A 24,496-nucleotide genomic window follows, 5' to 3' on the forward strand; every position below is an offset into this window, starting at 1 on the left:
GTCCCACTTCAAAAAAATCCAGAGGATGGCACCTTGGTTGGTATGGACAGAGCAAAATCAGCAAACACACGTGCAAGATATTTAGTGTCAAGTGTGTGGTTCTTCACATGATGCAAAATTGATTTCCTATGCCTATTTTGAAAGCTTGTCTTAACATTCTAGTTTGTTGTTTGCCAGTATGACTGTACTAGTCTCTTTTCCCTGACAGACTCTGTAACCTAACAGTGGCATTTAAATCCTGGAGCACTGATTACCATTGTAACTTTGTAAACCTCAAATGATGTAGTTAATTGAAGTAAATCTGAACTCCAAATATGCTTTCAGTTCTTCCCCAGAACTAACCAGCAGAGCAACTGATACCATACAAAAATCAGGGTTTAGATACTAAGACAACAAGCACCTCAGGACAGATAATTTTCCAAACCAGACAGAAGGTTATTCCTGAAGAAGCAGTTAAAGCAGTGTTGCAAAATATCACTCTTTTAGCTTCCTTCACTTTGTTTATTGTCAAACTTATACCTCAGTCTTACCTCTTTATAACTGTTTTTTACTTCTTCTTGCCTAATTTCAGTTGATGCTGATGACAGGCTTGAGACAGATGATCCTCTGCTGAAGGTTTCTGCTGAGAGCTGAGGAGACCTAAGCGGTGACTTGAAGTTGGGGGAGAGAAAAGTTACCTATCAGATTAAGCAGGTTAAACATAGGCAAAAAAAGCTTAGCAACTTGCACTGGTTGTTACCTCGGAAGCGCACTGTCCTCTTTCAAACGTTAGATAGTTTAATTCCATCAATGACAAAATCTGCATAAAAATATTAATAAAAACAACCAATGTAACTTGACTTAAAGAGGAATTTACTGACTGAGACACACCTAATATTAGTAACAGATTATGACTGAGCAGATTAAAAGCATGCATTTACAAGTTTATGTTGTATACCACAGGCTGTATTCATGCTGTTAGATTCAAAACGTGACCATTCTTCCTTAAAGGCAAACATACATCTTCATTTTAATAGTACCAGACCCCAAGCTCCTATTAGCAGGTAAGCATCTACGCTGCTGTGGAATTGTATCAGAGAGAAACCAGGCTGGAAGACAAAGAGGAATACCTTGGAATTCAATGCGCACTGTAGGGAAGTCTCTTTCATGCGGTTTTGAATTTCTGGATTTGCCCCATTTTGCAAAAGCACTTCTATGATCCCTTGATAGCCCCACCGAGCAGCTATATGAAGAGGAGTATCTCCCTTTTCATTACCAATATCTAGCCTGCAGGAATGCACATCGTAGTAGACTAAAGCTTTGACACACTGGAAAGAAAAGGAAAGTTATCAATAAATTCTAGTATTGTCTCTCAATTCATAAAACAAGTGCAATCCTAAAAAGTCTTTTTCATTGCTGCTCATATAACTTGTTGTCTAAAGGACAGGCTTTCACATTTCAGTGTCATCAAAGCGTTAAACAACTCAACTAAAATTGCATAATACTGGTATCTTTAAAGTGAATACATAATAAAAATTGCTACGAACTACTGAACAAAGTCCTCATTTACAGTGTTAAATAGCCTCCAAGTCTTTTTTAATTTACTTTTAAAAATATGTAAGTTTAGTACAAATTTGCATCACAGTTTAATTCCCTTCCATTAGAATGCCCATTTAGTTTGTTACAAAACAATTACTTACATCCTCATGACCATAAGTGCAGGCTAAATGAAGTGGAGTATTTCCATTATTGTCCTGAACATCAGCACTTGCCTTATAGTGCAACAAGAGAAGCTTAAAAGAAAAAAGAAAGTAGACATTTAAGTAACTAAAAAATTAATGGACAAATAATTGTTATTCTGTGGATTCCTTTAGGTTTGTAGCATGATGAAGCACTTAATGAAAAACTAGCTATGCCTCTCCTGTTTCAGACACTACCCTCTTGGCATTACAGAACTGTTTTTCCCTACTCTAGGAACCAAATAAAAGCTCCTTCTTACATACACAGAGTTGTCAGTGAAAAATGAATAACCTACTGCAGCAAACACTGCAATACATATACTACGTGATAATTTATCCCATATTTTAAGAGCCTATGTAAGTGAAGAACAGCTGGATTTCAACAATGCTAATCAATGAATCTTGCATATACAAAATTCAAGTACACAATAATTAATGTAGTCACAAAGTCCACCCTAAACACAATGTGAAGTCATTTCGTTCATTCCAATGACTGCAATGGTTCTTAAGAGCAGAGACGTCAACAGGCTCTCCGTTTGTACTGTGTATTAGAGATTCGTATTAATAAAATGGATTAATTATCAGGCATGCACAGCTGTCAATTGCTTGGTTATTAGAAATGGCTGAAAACCTTGCAGTATAGGAAAAAATAAAATATCATGCAAACTACAATGATAAAAGAGCCACAACTCTGCCAGTGTACACAGTTCTGGTAAAAGCTTCTCAGAAGACCTAAATAACAGTAATAGTAGAACAGCTCAGTAGGAGTACTATATTTATCGTTTAGGTTAAGTATTTATTTTTGTTTCTAATTAAGCCTTTTGGTGCTTACCGTAACATTTTGATATCCCTTCTGACAGGCAAGATGAAGCGGAGTTGAACCGTGGTAATCCGTAGCATTGACAACAGCTCCTTTGGCTACCAGTAAATCCACGAATGCTGCTTGTCCTTGGAAAATACGCAGACATTAAAAGAAAGAAGTAAACTTTCCACGAGAACATTGCTAATTTTCAAATTCAAACACGAACTACAAACCAAGATGTCTTGCATACTATGTTTCTATATACCTTATACTTACTTCCTTAGTATTTGGAGTTTCTTTTGTTACAGATTACTCAGAGTTAAAGCTCCATAAAAGAACCTCCAGCTAAAAGCAAGCTCTGCTTCTATCTTATAAGTAAGAAAATAATAGAAAATAAAGCCGTGTCACACAAAGCACTCTCCTACTAGGATTCAATAATTCAAAAAAGAAATTATTAAAAAAACCCCCTCACTAAGAAAACTAATACCATCTTCTAATAAATGTAAGATCAATGGCATAATGAACCTTACAAGACAGGAGCTGGTAGAGGTCTACCATGCACAACCAGGTGCAGGAGAGAGAAAAGATTCACTTCTCAATATGCCAGTTTTTTAAAACAAGACCAGTTTCTGATGACACACCTTTAATTTTTTCACAGCTACCGTGGTAAACACTGAAGCAGGAGCAAACAGCCAGGAAACAAATAAATAACAACTTAGGCATAAGAAACTCAGCTTAAAAGAATATACAATAACTTCAGTCTGCGCCAAGATATCAGTTTGCATAGCAAATAAGAACAACACGATTTAATGTACAATTCACTCTTTAATGCAAAATTGGAAAACATGCTAACAGAAAAATAAGGAACATAAGGACAGTAAACACTGGTGAAAAAGCACCACCACTCACCACAAATAGCAGCTATATGAAGTGGTGTGTATCCTCGGTCATCTCGGGAAAAGGGAGTGATAATGGAAGGATCATTCAGTTTCCTTTAAAACACAATGGTTTAAAAGCAGCTCAGTTACCTACGCAGCAGTGGTAAGGAGGAGAGAAAGAGAAAAATTGCCAAGGCCGACACAAAATGGACTCTGGAACTTTCTATCCTTTATCATTTTCTCGTTGACAAATTATTCTATATAGAGTTCTGCATTTTGTTGAGAGACATGGTTTTGTCCAAGATGTTCAAGTCAGGTTCAAGAGAAGAAATTCCACACCGCATTTGCCCACAGACATGCAGCCTCCATCACAACACTGGCTGGTTCCAAGGCGTTCAGTATTCTCCCAATATTTCTTGTGCTCTTTCAAAGCACACAAACACACGCTCTCTACTACATCCCAAGCGTTACCAACTTACTCCATAACCAGAAGCAGCTTGTTTTCTAAAGCAAACCTTGGATGAGTACTTTTACATAGCTTTTTATGTATTTGTGGAGAGGAAAATTGCTTACCCAGAAACTAGTTTCTCACATTTGTCGCAGTAACAGAGCGGGTGACACATTTTCTGTACAGTGTCCTTATCACTGTCACCTTGACTTAGTAATCGCTCCACTTCCTCCTGATTACCTGAAGCAATATGCTACAAAAAGCCAAGAGAAGAGAATGAGAAACCAATTAAAAAGTCTCTTTTTAAAAAGAAATTTAAAAAACAAAAACACCTCCCCCCTCCATCACACACCCCAAAAAAACAGAGTAATTTACTGAAGCACAAAATGAAAGGAATTGATTATAAAAGATGTGTATTCAAGCATTAGAAAGCAGAAATGAACAATGTCACAGCACAAAACCCCATAATGGGCATTCAGTATTAAAAAGAATCTGTTCTTGGCTTACTTCACTTTCTATAAAAAATTAAAACAATTCCTATTGTTCTCTTTAGAGTCAGTCATGAAATTGAGCTCCCTCTGTTCAAAAACATTTCTTAAAATTACTAAGTCTCTAGCCATAAGCTGTGAACACATATAATTAGAAGTTCTGCTTTGTGTCCTTGTATAGGCAAAATTCTTTTAGAATGTCAATGTAAGATTAACACACAATATGAAGGAGTTGTCAGGTGATCACATTTAAATTATTTCAGAAACTCTGTCAATGTCAAGTCCTAAAAGCTGTGAGAGACAACCAGATAATATCACATCTGTGCATTAAACAGGCAAATCAACACCAGCAGCATTTAATCCTCATTTGCTTCCGTATTCCTTACAACATGTGCTGAAATCCATAAGATTATATTAACTTGGTAATGTTTTGGCACAGAAATGCACTGGATTCAAAACACTTTTAGCATCTACTGAAATACATTTTGCAGTACTAATGCAATTAACACTGCATTACATTTCAGAAAATTCCCAAAAGAAACGGATATAGATGTGCAGTAGGTAAGTAAATACATATTCTGCCATAAAAGTTATTAACCTTAAATAAGCCGTCTATTGGAGTAGCAGACATCTGGGACAAGTTCATCCTTTGTCTTAAAAGCAGCTTGTCACACAGTCTCTCAGATTCCTGCAAATAAAATATATATATTCATTATTTACATGCTCATTTACAGGCAGTGGAATTTACTTTAAAAATATCAGATGCTGTATTTTCCACTTACAAATCATCAGATGCACGTAAAACCTAAATCAGTCTCACATTTAAGACTCTGAGACCTGAAGAACCACACACCTGCTGTTCAAAGACAGAACAAGTAAATGTTCACTAGACTATTCCTTTACTGTAATTCTCCACAAACTAACTGAGCCTTAATGAAATAATGGTTGTACCATCTAAAAAAGAATGCATCAAAACAAGAAAATACATTAAAAAGACAGCAAGAGGTGCAATGTAGCTTTCTCATGAGGAGAAATTAGGATTCTTCACTCTGGAAAAGATTTTATTGTGCTACAGTGGGTCTATAAAAATCACAAAAAGTCCAAAGCAAATATGCAAAGAATGAATATCCGCTCTTCCTCGAAATGTAAGAACCAGGATGCCCAACACAATCATCACACATTAGGTCTGGAGAAGGAGTATGGAGAAGAGAGGGAAGAAAAGATGTTATTGTAGAACTCATTGCCACAGGGTGTTGCCAAAGCCAAGGAGCCATCAGACAAATTTGCTGAAGACACATCTACTGGGGACTATGAAAAAAGATGACCCAGATGCAACTCTGACTCTAAGACACGGCTGAACTTTTTGTTACTTGTTGGTAAATAGAGGATTGTAACAGGTAAAGCATCACATTGAACATCACAGGAAATAAAACAACAATCTAAAGAAAACACTTTCTAAGAAAGTAGATGGAAACGCACACAGTTGATTCTGATCAACTGCTGCTGTGGTTGGTATTATCATTTCTTCAGATGTTATTTTTGGATAGCGATCATCTCCCTAGAAATTGAAGGACTCCCAACATCCATCAAACTGAAGACCATTGCATTTAAGACAGATGCCTACATATCAGATAAACTTTGATGGTTTAGTATCTGGGCTGTAGCTTCTGCAATTAAGTCCGTAAAGACCAGATATAAATAAGTAAAAAAAGTCCAACTCACTCTTAACATTAGTAAGTCATCATGAAGTTTAAAAACTTGGTGAACTACAAATAAATAAGATCACTTGAACACTAAAAATAAAGGGTTCAGATTTTCTAGAAATTGGATCACTCATTTCAAAACCAACACAGATGCCACTCATAAAGCTCTCTCAGAAAAACTCTACTGTAGAGTAGCATCATTAAAAACATGTCTGTGAAGCCTAAAGATAAAGATTTGTATCTGTACTTCCCAGTAAGCTGTTTGGTGAATATCATCTTCATGTGTCTAGACACAATCTTTTCAAAGTGAAGTACTCCAGCTAAAGATACGCATGCGTATCTTTCCAGAATTACAAAGCACGTAACACCAGTCTCCTTGGATAGATTCTTCAGCACGACAAGTAATAACTTCCCTAAGAAATATTAGATCAACAATTTTACTAACTAGAAAAATCACGTTGAAGCTTTACTGCTGATACAAGTTTCTAATCAGAAGTTCTAATATGAATGCTCAGACAGCTTTATTCATTCACTACAAAAAAATCCTAAGTAACCATGAGCAAGACCTAGTGTAGTTCTGTACTGATCCTTCCACAGTGTATTTTACAAGAAAAGTGTTCCCCAGGAAAAAAAATTATTTTAAAGATCCAATTGAGGCAGCAATCAACATGCAGAGGTATTATATTGTTTATTATATAAATCAGAAAAGTGTCCCTCACAGATGAGATTAATATTTGAAGATATGTAGTTTCTTTATCTAACACTACTCTTCATAGTAGAGAAATGCAATATTTATATCTGTAAGAGTGTATCTGTATAATAACCTGTCCAAGGTGACTTTCAAAGATTACAACTGATGACTTGGGGAAATTATCTCCATTCCCTTTCCTCCTCCCCACACTTCATTACCCTCAGCTTCTCCCACCTGCCCTTGCTCCAGCTTCATTGCCACCCGCAGCTCTTTCCATACAAGAACCAAATGCCTGTTCCCCAGTGGCTGGCTCCAACTCCCACGGGTACCTACTTCAACCCTCAGAACTAGAGGGTCTTACTACACATCAGTTGTGTATAGGAACATAACTAAGGTCCAACACTTGTTAGCTGACAACTTCCAGAAGATAAAAATGGAATTTCTCATGCTATCAGTGACCTGCTCCTCTCCTTTCCACATCAAAAAATGTCCCTCTAAGACTTGCACAACCTTGGGTGAAGGGATTTGGCAGGTGTCTCATGTGCAATTTTCCCACTGCCATAAGGGTGATGATATGCCCATTATCCCACAGGGTACAATAGCTTCCTGCTGAGTTTTCTTTATGTATTTAGCTTCATTAGGGATTGGACAACAGCATCACTCAGCTGCCAGAAGCTCCATTTGAAGCCAGCTATAAAATTAAGTGTAGCCACATGAGGGGCTGTAATGAAGCCCCAGGGTACAGCAATGTTCCTGCTCACTTCAATCCCACAACCCCTTCTAGTGCCATCTGGAAAAGGAAACCATGGGGCACCAATGTGACAGCTGCTGTTGCTTTGAACAGAAAGGTTATTTCCTTTTAGCAGGAAAAAAATTCCCTTCACCAGAGAACAAAGGAAATAACTGATAAGTTCACAAACAGAGTAGTGCTACCCTACCAGAAATTCCTACCATGTTCCTCCAGCTCCTCACTACCTTCCTCCAATTCCTCTTCATTTTGTGCCATCTTCTCCCTGACCCTAGACTAAAGGGTGGTCAGTCTACCTCTTTCCTTTTCAGCTGTGCTAAAGGGCTAGACTTCATTGTCTTCAAGGTTCTGCTGTTTTCCCATCTCAGGCCTTCAAGCCACAATGACTCCTATGAAAGGCCATGTAGATTAAAGAAGTTCCTGCTGCACACCCTGTATGCACATCAAAGTGAGAACTGTAGAGGGTGGCACTCTAGGGCTAGAGATGATCCAGCTGAGGTACAGATAGAAACACTTATCACTCACCCTTATATTCCCTAACATTCTGCAGTGTAAACACTACCATAAGCAGTACAAGACCACCCTCAATTTGCCTTCTCAAATATGGAGTTCACCTTTCAAGACATACTATATTTATTTCTTTGGGAGATATCTTAATATGAGTGGCACTTAAGTTATAATGCCCCTTGAAGGAAACCACAGTATAAAAAACTGTTATCCTTAACTATATAAGGAGAGATAGGACCAGACATTTAATAGGAAGCAGTTTTTATTCTGGAAATTTAAGAACAGAGGTTTTTTTTTCCAGCTTGCTGGCATTGTTGTGGAAGACAATTGTACTTTGTTTCCAGTTCTCCATGCAGTCTCCCAGCATTGCTGGTTGTGTATCAATTGTTTGTGATAGCCAAGTGACTGCAGGAAATAAAACTGTTTGGCAGGTTGTTTTCCTTTTAAACTAACATTTATTTTTAACATAATTCAATACAGCATTACAGACAAGAAATACCACAGTCTCTTTACACAAAAGTGTCTTTTTTTCTCTCATGTGTACAAAAACTTATGCATGACAGGTTCGTGGAAAGATCATAGACAAGACAAAAATGCCAAAAAACATCAAAAGGCTAAAATGTTACTTTAAGTGCTTCTTTAAGATTGTGCCCCAGGTTGTCCCATCCCAAGCCCTGCACACTGAGCCATTATTCTGGCCCCTGCAATTAGATCCCAGTGCTTTGCAGTTGGGCAGACTGAGACACGTTGAATTCACTCTGGTTCCACGCTCACTCCTTTCGATTTCCACATCAGATCAGGAAAACCTAATTTTGCAACAGTAGAAAGTTTTATAGGAGCAGTAAGACTGGCTTACTTCACTAAATAAGCTATAAAGTTCTTAAATCATAGAAGTGTCTGAAGTCACACCAATATCATCCTTGACTGGACTGCAGGGATTTGACCTGACAGAAGGTCTAGTTGCCCAGAATGAGATAATTCATGCATCCACAAACTTTCTGCCCCTGCCAGGTTAGAGATCCCGAGAGCCAAATCTGGCCTTCGCACACCACCCTATCATAGTCCTGCACTCCCATTCAACTATCAGTTTGGTGCAACATAGTACTCTGCACCGCAAACACTTCAAATTTTCAGACTACAAAGATTTAGTGAGTCATTAATTTACAGTGCAATCTCCATTCTGCCAACACAGCTAAGCTTTTTAAAATTACTAAAGAAAAATCTGTTTATGCTGTGTCTGTTCTCAAGTACTGCATTGCTTTCACAGCCATGACAGAACAAGTACAAGAGATACTAAGCTTACTGAAGACTCAGCTGCTCAAAACAGCACTGTCATTATTCTTCCAACCATATGAAGAGGCAGACTTGACATTTAGCTACATGCTCAAGGACTTTACAATGAACAAGTACTGCTACAGAATTAAGACTTCATTGTAATCACTTAGATCATTTCAGCATTTGCTCCAGGTAGTTACCTCAACTCCTTTAAATCCAAAGAACTCTCATGTTTGTATCCTCTGCTTGTATTTACTCCCACAGTTGTACACAATACTACAAGCTTATCAAATACACATTTGACAAACTTTAAAAGTAGCTTACTGTTGATCTGTCAGAGAGGTTGCCTTGTCGTATGTATTCTATTGCAGCCTCAATTGAGGTTAGACAGTATCCCAATTCATCCTTCACTGAATTGCAAAGCCTGAAGTTCTTAATGTAACTCAAGTTGGCCATCCTGAAATAAAAAGTAAAAGCCATGAACCGCTAACAATAAGATGACACTAGCATGCACTATTTTAATACTGCAACTCATCTTAGGCAATCCAGGCAGACAATAGGTGTGTGTTAAGAAAAAGCTTCTAGCAAAACTACAGCTGTTCCAAGTTTTGTAGATTAATCAGAACTCTATCTTAACTATTCAATGAAAAGCTGTTAATTGGATATAAAGAATATGAAGGACAGGGTAAAGACAGCAGAGGGAGATTGTTTCACATGTTTCAAACGTCTTAATACTTCAAGTACCTTAAGCACCAGTGTAATGTGATAGCTACAAATTAGAGAAAAATGCTAATCTCCAAGATACATGATACGCCAACATTAAAATTCAGTTCAGGCTCAAGTGGAATGCTTAGATATAGTGATACTGATGACAGAAACACAATGGCATAGTCTAGCAGCAAGCAATTAAGCATTCAAATCTGGTTTCTCTATATGAAATGGATCAAATATTTCAAACAGTTAGAAGCTGCACAAGATTTCACAGCTCCAGACACAGATGGGGAAGGACCAGTCTGTAAAGTCCATATTGAACATACAGAATTGGTATACATATGGCCTTCCCATTACAACTTTTTCCCTAGGCTGGGAATCAAAACAATAACACAGCACTTAAATTCCTGATAGGTCCTTAACTCAGTCAAACCTGGAATATATCTTTGCTGTCTGTCCTACTAAAAATAGTTTCCTGCATTACATCAACCCCTCTCACACTTAAAGTTATTACTACATGTTCAGAAACATTTGCCCTTACAGCAGCATTACATGTATTATACGATGGATCTCTCTACAGTCAAAGTATAATTACATACCAGTTCGGGATTTCTGTTTTTACAAGTAAGTACAGCAAAACAGAGAGAAGATCATCTGCACACATGGTTTCCATGTTAACTAAAAAAAGAATTTACATCTGGTGTTAGCCATGTCATGGTTCAAATCAAGAGCAATACCTACAAATGGAGTTCTGCTTCCTAAGACTAAGGGCCAGCTCTGCTAGTAGAGAATGCATTGAGTAACTAAGGCAGCCCTTCAAATTTTCTCAATCTCCCTCTAACATAGGCTGCCAGAAGCCAAAAAACAAATACAGTTTGTACTGTACAAATTGCAATACTTGACTAATATCCCCTCCTTCATATACAGAAAGAGCCAGAGCATTAGACCTCAAGATTTCCAAAATTATTGAGGGCAAAAACCAGCCTCTAAGTTGACACACTCTTCCATAACCCAGGAGTCTTCCTAGAGAAAAGAAGAGATGAAGTAGGAAAAGCACAAGTTCATTGTGCTGCTCCATTTGCTTAGTGGAAGTGTTTTCTCTCTCCAGACTAAATAAAAGAAATACCAGGTGAAGAGGTCCATGCTGTCCTACCACAGAATCATTTCTGTAATCTATGGTAGGACTCTGAATGCAGCATACAGAAGGTTTGCTTGTCATCCACCAACACTGCATTTTGCAAAAGATGCATCTCAAGCATATTGATTTCAAGATTATCAAGGAGCATGGACAAATAGACAGGAATGATCTAGCAGCAATCCTCAGTGTTTAAAATTGCTCACCCTCAGTACTTCTGCAGGAGAACATCCTAGCACACACAAGCTTCTCACATGCACTAACACATGTATAAGCTAATCAAGTACCCTACCTCAACCAATGAGAAATACTGTCAAATTATCTATCTTGTCTCCATTTTGCTTTGTTTAGATACTTGCAAGACAGAGTCCAGTCTGTGTTTAACCCACAAGTTCTATTCAAACAGCTGTTTATATACTAAAGTGTTTTGTGTGTACTGGTTCAGGAAAAGGTTTAAAACTAAGTTATTAATTCACTAATGACTGACCTCTTTGGCTAGGAGATTGCATAATAATTTGTACCACTTTCCGTAGACAAAGTAGCTTCTGTTGAGGGGAAGTACATTTGTTCAACTGACCCAGTTCCCGCTTTGCGCGTGGTATATTAAAACTGTGAAATAATTTAAAAGAAATTATTAGCACACAGAGTTCCCATGCAGGATGTCCAAAAACCAAGTTTAGCTTGTTCAGAGCTGAAATGGAGAACGTTATTAAAATATTTCCACCCCTGCTCCAAGCACACTTGCATTTCTGTACCCTGTAGATGGGGAGGGAAGTAAAATAATATAAAAGCAAAGGAGAGAATGATCTCAAAGACTGCCATAAAACAACACTTGCAATGCTTTACTTTTCCATCTCAAAAGTATGGAGAAAAAACTTGCTGTTCTCTGGCAAAAAATACTTTTTGGTTGGCCTCGTACCTATTTAAGATCTCAGTGACTCCTCAAAGACTCCACAACCAATTTCTCACCTGAACTCAGGCTTTACTCCAATGTCTTTTTGCTGCAGGTCTTGAAGGCTTCTTGTGATTTTGTTAAAAGCGGCATCCTAATCAATAGAAAGGGAACAGTTGTGTTTGTTGGGTGTTTTAATGCCTTAACATAACTGAGCTTCAGCAATCAAACTCACCTCACTTGCCTCAATAGTCCCCACATACTTAAAGACTAGATCATAAATAGCATGGTGGATATACATCTGTAAAGAAACAGAAAAACACAACAGTACTTTAGGCATGAAAGGGAAAGTTAAAAATAGCTTGCTAATTATTTTCCTTCATTTCAGATGCTTACTTCAACTGCTTGTTTAATCAGATTCATCTGCTCTTCTTGCTTTGCAAGCATCTTCTAAAAAAAGAAAATCCATACAAATGGTGAGAGAAAGATAATCTATCACTTAAGTAATACTATGTGCAATGTATTTAGTTGAATAAGGGTTTACCAAGTGTGAATCTCTCAGAAGATGCTGGAGACATTTGGTATAAAGTGCATTCACAGAATCCTGGTGGGGAAGAACAAAAACAAAAGGCATTCAGGTTAATCTGACTTGAAGCAACAAACCATGAATAAGCAAAGAAAGGAAGCCTTCCTTGCCTTAGAAGTGTGCACAATGATAAGATCTAAGATCCTAAGCTAGAAAATTTGCCTTTATTAATAGATAATATGGTAATTCACAATTAACAATTCTGCTTTCTCTCTTCCCACCTTCCTCAACTCAGACTACTCTAACATAAAAAACCTCAATAAGACAAAGATAACCAAAGCAGTGAAGTGAGTTATACTTAGTAAATTAAACACCAAGCAACAAGATACTGACTATGTAGTGGCGGAGGCTTTTCCTTTCATGTTCTTTGAATGTTCTATAGAAAGATCCTATGTATTTATCAAATCTCTCACAGTGCCTTCCCAAGAATTCTCTAACATCTTCAATATTTTTAAGACAATAGGAGTTTGATGAAGCTGTAGATTCACCTAAGATAAAAGACAAGAATTAACACATAGATTTAACATGTATGCGTGCTAAAGTACTCTGTTCCTACATACACAGCCAGCTTGTGTGCAACAGAACACCAGTTCAGCTTACCAGACCTTTAACTGAAAAGTATTGCTTTTAATTAGAAGAATTTAATGCATCACATTTAGAGTAAGCTCTCTTGCCTTTTATCTCCAATATTTATTTATTTCATATAGCTAACACTGTTTTCACATGCCTTTATATCCCGGGGTAACTTATTGCCACATACACAACTCATAATCTGAGTGCAAGTCAAGCCTGAAAGTAGAAGAAAAGCACTTTACAGTATTGACTGAATGCCCATGCAGAAGTCAGCATGCTGCAAGTGAGCTGTAAAAATCCCATCTTGGATTTTTACATAACCTATTATTTATTTAGATGCACTTTCTCTGAATGGGAGAGCAAGGTTGCTTCATGTAAACATTAAACCAAATCCACTTTCCTTCTGAATAACACAACTGGAACCCTCACTTAAAATTCACATTGCTTTTCCAGAAGTTTTTTTCTAGGCAAGTCTTTCATTCGCAAAAACAGGCAACTAATAACAGCCTTAGATCTCATTCATTGCAAATTACTTTTGAAATTACAGATTAACTCACTTCTGAAAGACTGCTATATAACTACATTAAGTGGTGGTCAAAAAAAGAATGCCACAAGAATAATTTTTTAGATTTTGATTAACATTTATAGAATTTAAGCCTATATGTATGTCAGCTTTTTCTGCAGAAAAACCTTCATACATCCCTCACAGCACTATTTTCACACTACCCTAGTATTACTTCACTTTGTCATCTTTCTTTCCCGAAGAGATACGTATTTAGGAAGACTAGATGGTTTTATTTCAGAAAAAGCCTATGTTTTAAAAAGCTTCTGTTCCTTTTAATTAGTAAACACAGATTGTTATGCAAATTCACAAGGAAATCCTGTTACATTCCCAGCTTAATAGTAGCCTTGGAAAGTGTTCCAGCCTTACCAAGAGCACTTGCAGTACTAGGACAAAAATTAACACATTCAACTTAACGACACAGACCAGCACCCACCAGAAAGGCTTCCATGTAACTATGCTACACAAACTCCAACCACTGATGAAGTGATCATGAAAGAATTAACTGCTCCAGTTTTCTGTGCATCCATCTTGCATCTCAGGACACATCACATTCAAGATTAAATCCCTTTAAGCAGTCAGCACTGAACTCAGCATTGCTAAAAAGAAAATCATGCTGGATCAAGCATTCTGCAGATGAAGTTTAGTGCTGAGACTGGGGCACAGACCCTACAGAATTAAGTTTGCCTTGCAGCAGTCTAATATTTCTCCCCAGCAGCACAGCAACATCCACCCCAGCAGGGTAGTAAATGCCACGAGCTTTCAGCCAAGCCAACCCTCTTCAGAATGAAGAAGCACATTAAGCGCAAACCTACTAACTTGCTCCCTGTGCAAACAAGACCACAAAGTTAACACTTCAATACATACTTGAGCTTTCTGTTTCTTCCAATGGATGAGCTATGCACAATATACTGAAGCTTTCTTCTTTTTCATTGTAAAATGTTTCCTCAAAAAGAACAGGTACTGAGAGGTGATAATTAAAACCAGTTCCTAAAATGATGAGGTTTCCTTGTATGAAGATCTCCTGAAACAGAACAAAACACACATCAAGTGTAAAACTCTGCCAGAATAAAGTTACACTCTGGCTTCCACACTGCATTGCTACATTTCCAGGGAAATGAGAGAACCTCGCAAGACAAAGCCCCAGATTCCAGAAATTTCATGCTCTCCTGCTGTGTTGGCACCGAAACAGACTACTTCAGTCTACAATGGCTAGTTGAACCTCACTTGTACCTACTTTCTTTACAAGTCTACTACTAGAGGAGGTTTCAGACAACCTACAAGGTCAAAGTGACTAATTTGCAGATTTTTAAAGCACTTTCAATAGAAGGGAAACAGAAAAGCAACCTAGAATTGCGGCCTAAGTCCAGCTTCAGAAAAACACAACACATCTTGTCTACATTGCTCATGCTCAGCTTTATCTTCTCATGCAACTCAAGTGAAGACACCTGCAGTAGGAAGATCTAGAGTAGGGGTGTCAAACTCTCACCAGGGGCCACATCAGCCTCATTGTTGCCTTCAAAGGGCCAAACGTAATTTTAGGACTGTATAAGTGTAACTATTCCTATGTTTATACAACCCTAACATTATACACAGCACTTTGAAGGCAACATTGGTATACCAGTTAGCATTGGTATCAGGGCTCGTCGCTACACTGGGCAGTTTCTACCCTACTTACTGAACTGAATTAATACACCAGGCCTCAGTTACAACCTGATACCATCATAATTTTGTCTTAAGCCCTGATGAACTCACATCTGCATACAATATAGGTAGACTATTATTTGCCTGAAAGCTAGAGAGATAGTTCTTAACCAAGTGAAAGGCTCTTCTGACAAAAAATTGCTCAGCTACAAAAGAGATAAATTGACAAAGCTGCTTTGCCAAAGTAGTAAGATGAAATCAGCAGCAGTGTTACCATCTGAACAGGACAACTGTTGTGTATATGCCAAAACCCAGCTTTTGCTATAAGAAGTATATCCCTGAGAACCTTGGCTTAGATGGGCAGCTTACTACTTTTGCCAGTTAGCGCTAACTCCTGGTGACCTCTCCTGTAACTGCACTGTCACAGTCACCAACCACAGCCAATCACTTGAGTGTCCCCAAGCTACATTCCAATATCAATCAGAAATACCTTTCCATTTAAGGTCTGAAAGTTTTCTTCTAGCGGCTTCAGAACATAAGATTCAAACTGGCAGGCGGGCAGACTGCTGCTTGAAAGGCTCCCTTTGCATGGAACTAGGACCTAAAAGAGTCAGATCACGCTTTAGAGAGAAATGCCATGTATGACCAGCTACACCCCAGCAGCTTTTGCCCTTTAGAGGCAAGCAATTTCATCTGGTTTAGGAACATTTACTTGTAAACATATAGCAACTATTAGTGCTTTTGTTTAAATAAATAAAAAGGAAAGGCCATTGATAGACACACAGTCTGACAATTAACCTAGAAGGTTCATTTAGTGACTTATCTGAAAAAAGATGGCAGATGTAACTGAAGCAAACCATACTAAGATGAAGATAAATCTTAAAGCTACTTAGCACCAGTCACCTGAATGACATAAAATTAGGCAGATAACAAAAATCTAAGATACAAGCATCTCTGGTCTACTGCATGTCAACAAAATGGCAGTTTGAGACAAATTCTTAATTATAAAGCAATACATTATGAATACAAACTGTATACATGCTGAAAAGAAATACATCTCATTGTCAAGGGAGAAGCATGAAGCAAGTGGTTCTTTCAGTATCCAGCATGCTGTCAGAAATCAGTAGTTGTCTGTCCACCAGGGATTTCAAACCATTAATTTCATTTTAAATTACAGCAAGTGGGAGAATATGTAACTTTAGTTCATAGCAAATAAGCTTCCTGTGAAGTTTAGAAACAACAGCAACTTTGGCCTTTCATTGCCATGCAATATATCAAGAGGTCCATATTAGTAAGCAATAAGCAAATTAAACTAAAAGTTGCTGTCCGTCACTTCCAGGTTTTGTAGGCTTGCACTAATCTTCAAGTGCCATAGCAGTCATATGGTTTAAACTCACCCAGCTACTATTTATTAAGCAGTTTTTAAATTCAGTTATTTATACTTACAATACCATGGAATTCTGCAACTTTGCTGCATAGATCAGGACGCCGCTTCTGAATGGCCAAATAAAAGGGATTTTTCAAGATATCTTCATCATACATAGCCATATGGACTTCAGATATTCCAGGATTTTCTAAAATACATATGGAAAACTGTTAGTGTATCATACAAGGTATCTGTTGAAATATACTATATTTGGGAATACCTGGGGGGGGCAGTTTGATTGTCTAAAAGGAAAAAGCAGTTTGAAGTCTTGATTTAAGCAGCCCATGGCACGCTGAACTAATAAGGTAACTACAGTTACTCAGAAGTTATTCAGAAAGATTATTTTCTGACCATACACTTCCACCTACATAATTATCCTCATAATGTCTCCACAGCCCTTCCAGGTTTTAGAGTCTAACAACACATTATATGTTTGGAAAAAACTTAAAGGAAGAGGAGAGACTATCTACATTATCACTGCTTTGATACACAAGCTAACCAGCACTGCTAAGGTCTAAAATAAGAGACATGAACTAGCAGCTTCTTTATAGTAGATTCTAGCGCATCGCAGGACTCAGGTGAGTCTGCAGACTCACCTGTGTAAGGGTTACTGCCTGACACACACCAAGGAGACACACAGAGTGTAACAGGAATCCTTCTGTAAGGCAATCCCCAACTTTCCAGGGAAAGTTACAGGAAAGAGAGATGGATACACTAAGGAGATATGAATACCCAATGCCATAATTTAAAAGCCACCAAGAAATGCACCATCTGCAGTTACCCGCTCCCACAGAAAAAGACTCAAATGATCCGAGGCCAGGCTGAAGCACAACGTCTGGCAAAACACTGAGCAAAATAAGTGACTGGAGACAGAAAGCCCAACCTGTAGGCATTGGAAAAGCTGTCACCAGGTGTGTCACAGGGAAAAGACGATCTCTAGAGCTACCAGAGCCTCAACTGCTTGCTTCCTCAGTTCTAATTCCCTATTAGAACTGACACATCCTAGACACAAGGGCAGGAAAAACACCAATAGGTCCATTCTGGAATAACTCCATTATTTTATTCAGAAGAATTTAGATTAATAGGCTTACAAGTCCTTAATTAACTAGTCTGTTCTATGCCTTTGCCCTCATCCAGCTTCCTTTAGGAATCCACAGAAGTTGCACAATTTCCTCAAGCAATTTCAGATATATGCCCTAGGAAAGGGTGAGAACAGCAGAACTTTAACATGAGCAACCCACCCTTACACAATCAGTATTCCCTGTTTTCTTAAGTGTAGAATTATATCTGGCACACTATTTGCCCAGGGTGAGCTTCTTATGCCTGTTCTGCAACACTTGTAGTTTACTACCTAATGCTGTACTGGTACTAAACACCTTTGGAAGAGACATGAAACCACTGTACGGCAGTTTAATAGAGTGGAAAAACACACACCCAGCTCCCACCAATTTTTAGATAGCCTCTGAGTTTCAGCTGTGCTGTTAACTGATCTACCAGTCCAGTAACTGATCTACAGTCTGGCTCCTCCTTATAATTAAGCACAACCAGAACTCCCTTACAGATCTAAATAGGAACATGATCAGCTAAAGTTGCAAGTGATTTCCACTCTAAAGTTATCACCAGTTACAGCTTGGACAACCTCAGCCCAAACCACTGAAATGTGGCAGCAGCTGATAACTCCCTCAAGCAGAGTTTTCCTGTGAAGTTCCAGATAAAACAGTTCAGCCGCTTTGAGAACATACAATAAAACTAAGAGCTTCTGTGAAATAATGTTAATTCAGCAGACTCAAACCAGTGTTCTTTGGAGCATGGATCTTAAACTTGCTTACACAAAGGGGAAGAAAACATTTGCTCATTGGCACATTCAAAAGACTAGTCAAGTTTAGTAATTACAAGACTTCAAGCCTAGAAGTACAGCTTTGCACAAGGTCTGTCCCATCACAGCGCCTGGGTAACTGGGCTCATCACCAGTAATTCCACCACTGATGACCGCTGTAAACATTTCCCACAATCCAAGTTCAAGCTGTGGGCTTCCTCAGCCATGGGGGAAGAAGAAAAGGCAACACAAGCCTATCACTGATCCGTAGAAAAACACGGATAAGACAAACCATAATAAGCAGGACTAATTAGCTACAAACAAACAAACCTGCCAGCTGAACAGCTGGCTAGGCCATAATTCCAAGGAGGATCTTAAACAGCCACAGCTTACACTCTAAACATGAATCGGTACCAATTTACTATATATAGTAAGTCAAGCACTAAACAGGGTTGTATGTACACACATACAACCTGCAAAATGGTCTGCCACAGCAAGACTTATTTTGGGGTCCTACATCCTTTTTTGGGTGCTGCATTTCAGAGGAGATTAACTGACCGCAAGAGAATCTGAAGTGAGAAAGGTGAGAAAGCTCTGGAAGCAGAATCCAAAATATGAAATGCAGTGATGCTGTTTATACTGAAGAAATTGCATGGAGCAAGTAAGAATTTCCCCAGATGGATCAAGCTCTCAGTTAAGGGCTTTTTTTCCCACATTAATAGAAGAAACAAGCCTTAGCTGAAGAACAGAGACTTAAATTACAGATCAGGAGCACCTTTCAAAAGAAGATAAACACATGTTTTCTTGGTACATTGAAAATATTTAAGAAACTGTGAGACAAACCTCTACTAGAGGTGAAAAGGAGGCTAGGGGACTAGATTATATTATCTCAAGGTACTTTCAAAACAAGCTTTTCTGAATGTAGTTGGCCCACTCAGGCATCTTCGTCTGCCTTTTTATTTGGTGAATTCATGTTCAGTATCTGGTGAAGTGGTAAATGAGACTAGGACCCTCCCCACAACAGTGACGGAGAAGGTGTTGCATATACCATGTCCTGTGTCAGGGCAAAGAGCATGTTGACATGAGAAGGCAGCCAAGCATGAGACTGCAGAGAAAAACTGCAGTGCACAAGTGTTTCCAATTATTAGAGCTATACTGCTATTTTTTTCAGCTTAACAAATCTTTAGAAGCTCAAAGAGTTCTTTCCATAATAGTAGGGGGGAAAGGAACACATTCCACAAATCCTCCTTGTCTAGAAACATCTATCTCAACATCAAAAACACACAAACTACCAACCACACACCAGCTGATAAGGTTTGTCTAGAAATGAATTTAAAACATTTCTTCACCTGGCAAAACAGGTAGAAGATATCTATGGGAGAAGGAGAGCTCCCACAGAAAACCTGAGCTTATGAAGCTCGCTGTCTATACATCTGCTGTAGTTCTTAAGTCATTACCCGCACTTGAAAATAAAAACACAAGCAAGTAGAGTACTTTAAGAATAATTTCAATCAACCGATTATCACAGGAAGAGCTTGAAATTATAATCTTCAATTCCTGGCTCAGGAGTTAAACACCACAAATAACTGGTTTTAAAACACTTACTGGCAGCCATGTAGATTCTTCTACTACAGAACTACTGATGGGGTTGAGTAACACTTGAGAGCTTCAGCAAGAAGCAAAAAGAAGCCACATTCAAACCCTGAACTCTGGCACTTCAGCTGCCGTAACAACATCCACACGCTGTACTCCTATAAGGAAGTTAAAACTTCTAGTTCACATGGGTATTTGTCAGCCACCTTGACCAGAAGCAGACTGAACTCTGAACTGCTCAGCACAGGCATGTTCCTCCACCACCTGCAGCTAAATTAGTACTGCTTTGAGAATCACAACTCTGAATTTCCTTCCCTTTTCTCTCTCCCTTACCCCTGCATCTGCTCAGTGCTGCATTAGTGGATGGCTATTCTATCTGATTAAAATAAAGCTATGAAAAAAAAAGGTAGAATACTTGTCAATCAAAACAGTTAAGTTACTATATTCACTTGGACCTCCTTCACCTATCCACAGCAATAGTCAGGGAGACAAGTGTGCATGTATAAACCATTTACAGTTTAAGTAGTTACAGAAAAACTTTATACTAAACCTAAATAGATTAAGTTTACACAGAGCACACTAAAACTTCCGCAAATTTTGGCTCAGTCATTTTTGAGATTAAGTCAATTTCTTTTGCACCCCAAAACATTAAATGCATCTGAAAATACTGGCTAATGCATTGCTGTAATTCTAGGAACGTATTAAGAATACTCAGAGTTTGCTGCCAGAACACGACATCCAACTTCAACCTAATTTAACTGGAGGCATGGCACCAGGTGGATACAGACTTATTCTTCTAGTTGCACCTTGGACAGCTTTAGATTTACTAACATTAAACTAAAAGCGTACAAAACCTTACATACATTGCCAGATCTGTTCATGCTTAACAGAGACCCACTAAAAATTGTCATAAACCATATTCACTAAATTCTATCATGCTGAGCTGTTCAAGTAATACTCAAGTACTAATGTTATATAAAAAGGCTTAAATGGAATCACTTAAGTGTGTGTGTGGCTTTGTGCCTGTAAACACAGAAATAGCTCAAATTGCTGGAAGAAGAGAAGCTAGCTGATCAGAGAATCTAATAAGCATTACATTACTGTTTTCAAAAAACAGAATCATAACCTCAAAACAGCCAAATCTTTTCTAGATAAGAGGAGAGAGATAATTCTGATGATACAACTCATTATACAAGAGACAGCTACAGTGAAACACATACCGTGGAATTTAAGCACATTACCATTTCCTCCAAAACACTGGAAACGAAGACTTACGACCTTTGGTACTAAAAACCATGAGCAGGATTTAACTGACAGCTCATCATTGATGGTGTTTTTCTTTAGAGATGGGTCAAGTGGGGTACCTTTCACAGACCCATCAGGTTTCAGTTCCTTTTAACAAACAATTTAGATAAACAGCAACTGATTGTTACTTGGCAGTTACATCATGTCCACATGCAAATTATACACTATTTATTCAGTTCTTTGGCACATCATTTTCTGAATGTCCTGCTATACCACTATCAAAGATCTAACAAAACATACCGCAGAGAAAATGCCCTTCCTAACAGAATTGTGGATTCTGTATACAAACTTCATATTCAATGTTCAAAAGCGTAAGATTATGTATTTTCACAGAAGCATTTTAGTAATACTCTGGCAGAGCAGAGACGGTAAAACAGCTCCCAGAGTTGGTAAAGATTATTGGCCTAGCTCAGTAACCTGAAATGTCCGCAGGAAAGCAAGTTGGGATATTACACTGGGATGCTAACATCCAGTACATCAGTGTCCTCCCTGCAAAAGTCCCGCTACAAAGGAGCGGAATGCCACATTCACCAAAACCTTCAATGCCAGATCCATTAGCATGCCACATTTAAGCAGCACAAATTCATTGAATTTTACTTCCATAGCAATGCTGTGAAGTTTCACACAACAACATCAATTTCACCTTAGGTTGCAGACTCTACAACAGTAAAAACTAAGGCTTAGTACCCCAGTTACTAGAATAACCATTTGCTGAAATGGTCAAAATAATGACAGAGTCAGAACAAGCAGCAACTTATTAATCAACTAAAAGATGCTTAGCTCTGAGTAGCAGACAAACATTTCTGATAAAGTTAGCATGTATATTTATCACACTAGCAAACTGCAGAGCTCTGCAGAAGAAAATAAGAGGAAGCAATTGTTCCCTAGTTATAAATTACTTAATTTTTTTTCAGCTGAAGCTAAGCACATCTTAGAGCACTTTGCAAGCAAACAGGAATCTAAGAGTGGAATTTAACTAGCCTCAGTTCAAATAAAAATCTAGTTACCACTTCAGCCAGTTTTACCTGCACTATTACTCCTCAATTACCCCATTTCTGGGTAAAAGCTACAAAAGCTGAGAACGAGCCCTCAAATCAGCATTCACATCAAAATGAAAAACAGAAGATCCTTTTCTGTTTTCGAGCACAAAAGGAAACCTTGTTCCCTCCTCTAAGGGATGAACACTGAGCATCTTAGGAAAAACAGCTCTGAGACATGTTCCAGGGCCCTTTGCTCACCACAGGGGAGCACAGGAGGAAACAATATATTTATGTCCCTCTTCAACACAAGCTGCAGCTGAATCTATTTCATGAAAGTGAAGTATGTCAGAGTAACACCTCTGAATTATTACAGAGTGGTGAATGTGCATCAGTCAGCTCCAGGCTTCCTAGCAACAAGGGAAAAAAACACTAAGTTTTTACAAACCCAGAACATCGGCCTGACAGCAATGGAACCAGCTCTGGAAAGGAGGGGTCGGCAGCACTCCAGGAAGATGCTCATTTCTCTCAACACCTCCCCTTCAGGCACACATTTCTTCCAGTGAAGGTTTAAGAGCTGGCACAGGATCTCACAATTCTGGTTTTGTCTCTGCCCAACACGCCACAAGCTCATTTTAGGCCCAACAGCACTGGCTGTCCTGCCACTGCTCCCACCCTTCTCAGATAGGCCTCCCAGACCCCAGCAGCTGCACACCAGCGCAGACACCTCCTGTCACTCCTCACACAGCTTTTCATTGTGAACTCCACCTCAAACCCTAAAACTGAGCTCGTTCTTAACTAGTAATACAAAGTCCACCCTTTGTATTTTAACAATGCATTGTCACCGTAGCTTGATGTGGACACGTTCTTGTCTCAGACTTGAGGCTTGACTCTCCGCAGTCACTATTTCTTTTCTCCAGAGAAAAGTACATTTTAACAGGAGTGGCTTGTCCTTCAACAGGCAGGTTTCCCACTTTTATCCAGTCACTTCACTGATTTTTGAGATAATCTTTCTTGCCACTAGCCAAGTATTACGAATAAGCTGCATTCTCCTCTGGACAGCAGAATAGAGACTAGATTGCCAATTCTCAGTTCTTCCAGGTTTAGAAATCCAGCAGAGCAGCTGCAAAGAATTTTCATTCTTTGGCTCACCACTATGAAAGCTGCATTAAACTCTCAGATGGGGAGCCCTGAGCTATTCCCAAGCAAGCCCTGGAACAGAGTGCAGAGAGTGTTAATCAGTGAACCACAAACAATTACAAGAAACATGTTTAGAGGAAAAACATTAACAGAAAGCACAAAGTTCCCCAAACAGCTTCTCAAATAAGGCAACTTTATCCATATATTAATGAGTTATATTTAAGGCCACCTCCTCAGGCCTGCAGAGGCATCAGTACATGTACTTTTTTGGGGAGATGGAGCAAAAATAAAGGAGTTGAAATACAACTATAACCAGCATTTTACTTAGTCCAACTATTCAGATCCTTTAGTTAGTGAGGCACAGTGATCTAATTCCCAAGTGCATCGAGTGTGCAGTGGGTCTGAACACTGTGCTGTGAGATGGGGTCACAGAAGGTAACACCATCTCTTGGCTACAGAGTTACAGACCAGCACTGTCCACAGCAGGACCCATGCAAAGTTGGTACCAACTCCAAGATGAGCAGTAAGTCTGTAAAGAACCTAAGTATGCAGGGTCAGACCCAGCACAGGCCACCTGAAGAAATACACAGGAACCAAAGTCAGCAACCCTGTCTCCATTTACCTTGGTTTGAATTGTGTTTAGACCAGACAACCAGACAGGAATTCAATCCATTCACCATGCATCTCCACAGGAAAGCCAAGTCCCTGCAGGCCCACATCAAGTCTTACCTTGTCATTGCAAGAAACTTAAACATCAGACCATTACTAGACTATCCACTTATGGAAAATATTACAGAATTACACTAGTTGCCTTCTTTAGGGACCAGAGCAAGGGTAAGGATGGTTGGAACACAATTCAGCAGGTAAATTCTTCTAAG

The 24,496-nt window shown here is 38.7% G+C and overlaps 1 protein-coding gene across 5 annotated transcripts in view; it reads right to left on the reverse strand.

Annotated features, from left to right (window-relative positions):
- ANKRD27 (ankyrin repeat domain 27) overlaps window positions 1–24,496 on the reverse strand; it is a 54,414-nt gene that overhangs the window by 16,217 nt on the left and 13,701 nt on the right. For all 5 annotated transcript variants that reach the window (XM_065848434.2, XM_065848433.2, XM_071814323.1 and 2 more), the window contains exons 2-20: window positions 16,808–16,935; window positions 15,852–15,962; window positions 14,585–14,741; window positions 12,916–13,070; window positions 12,541–12,600; window positions 12,393–12,446; window positions 12,232–12,297; window positions 12,074–12,150; window positions 11,592–11,713; window positions 10,569–10,647; window positions 9,583–9,715; window positions 4,933–5,022; window positions 3,972–4,099; window positions 3,430–3,512; window positions 2,551–2,666; window positions 1,680–1,772; window positions 1,110–1,307; window positions 740–799; window positions 531–650 (exon numbers count right to left, since the gene is read on the reverse strand). In XM_065848434.2, the coding sequence (XP_065704506.1) occupies window positions 531–650; window positions 740–799; window positions 1,110–1,307; window positions 1,680–1,772; window positions 2,551–2,666; window positions 3,430–3,512; window positions 3,972–4,099; window positions 4,933–5,022; window positions 9,583–9,715; window positions 10,569–10,647; window positions 11,592–11,713; window positions 12,074–12,150; window positions 12,232–12,297; window positions 12,393–12,446; window positions 12,541–12,600; window positions 12,916–13,070; window positions 14,585–14,741; window positions 15,852–15,962; window positions 16,808–16,909 (2,004 nt within the window). In that variant the 5' untranslated portion in view covers window positions 16,910–16,935. The remainder of the gene's footprint in view (window positions 1–530; window positions 651–739; window positions 800–1,109; window positions 1,308–1,679; window positions 1,773–2,550; window positions 2,667–3,429; window positions 3,513–3,971; window positions 4,100–4,932; window positions 5,023–9,582; window positions 9,716–10,568; window positions 10,648–11,591; window positions 11,714–12,073; window positions 12,151–12,231; window positions 12,298–12,392; window positions 12,447–12,540; window positions 12,601–12,915; window positions 13,071–14,584; window positions 14,742–15,851; window positions 15,963–16,807; window positions 16,936–24,496) is intronic.

The sequence above is a fragment of the Patagioenas fasciata genome, chromosome 13 (assembly GCF_037038585.1).
Source record: "Patagioenas fasciata isolate bPatFas1 chromosome 13, bPatFas1.hap1, whole genome shotgun sequence".
NCBI classification, from domain to species: domain Eukaryota; kingdom Metazoa; phylum Chordata; class Aves; order Columbiformes; family Columbidae; genus Patagioenas; species Patagioenas fasciata.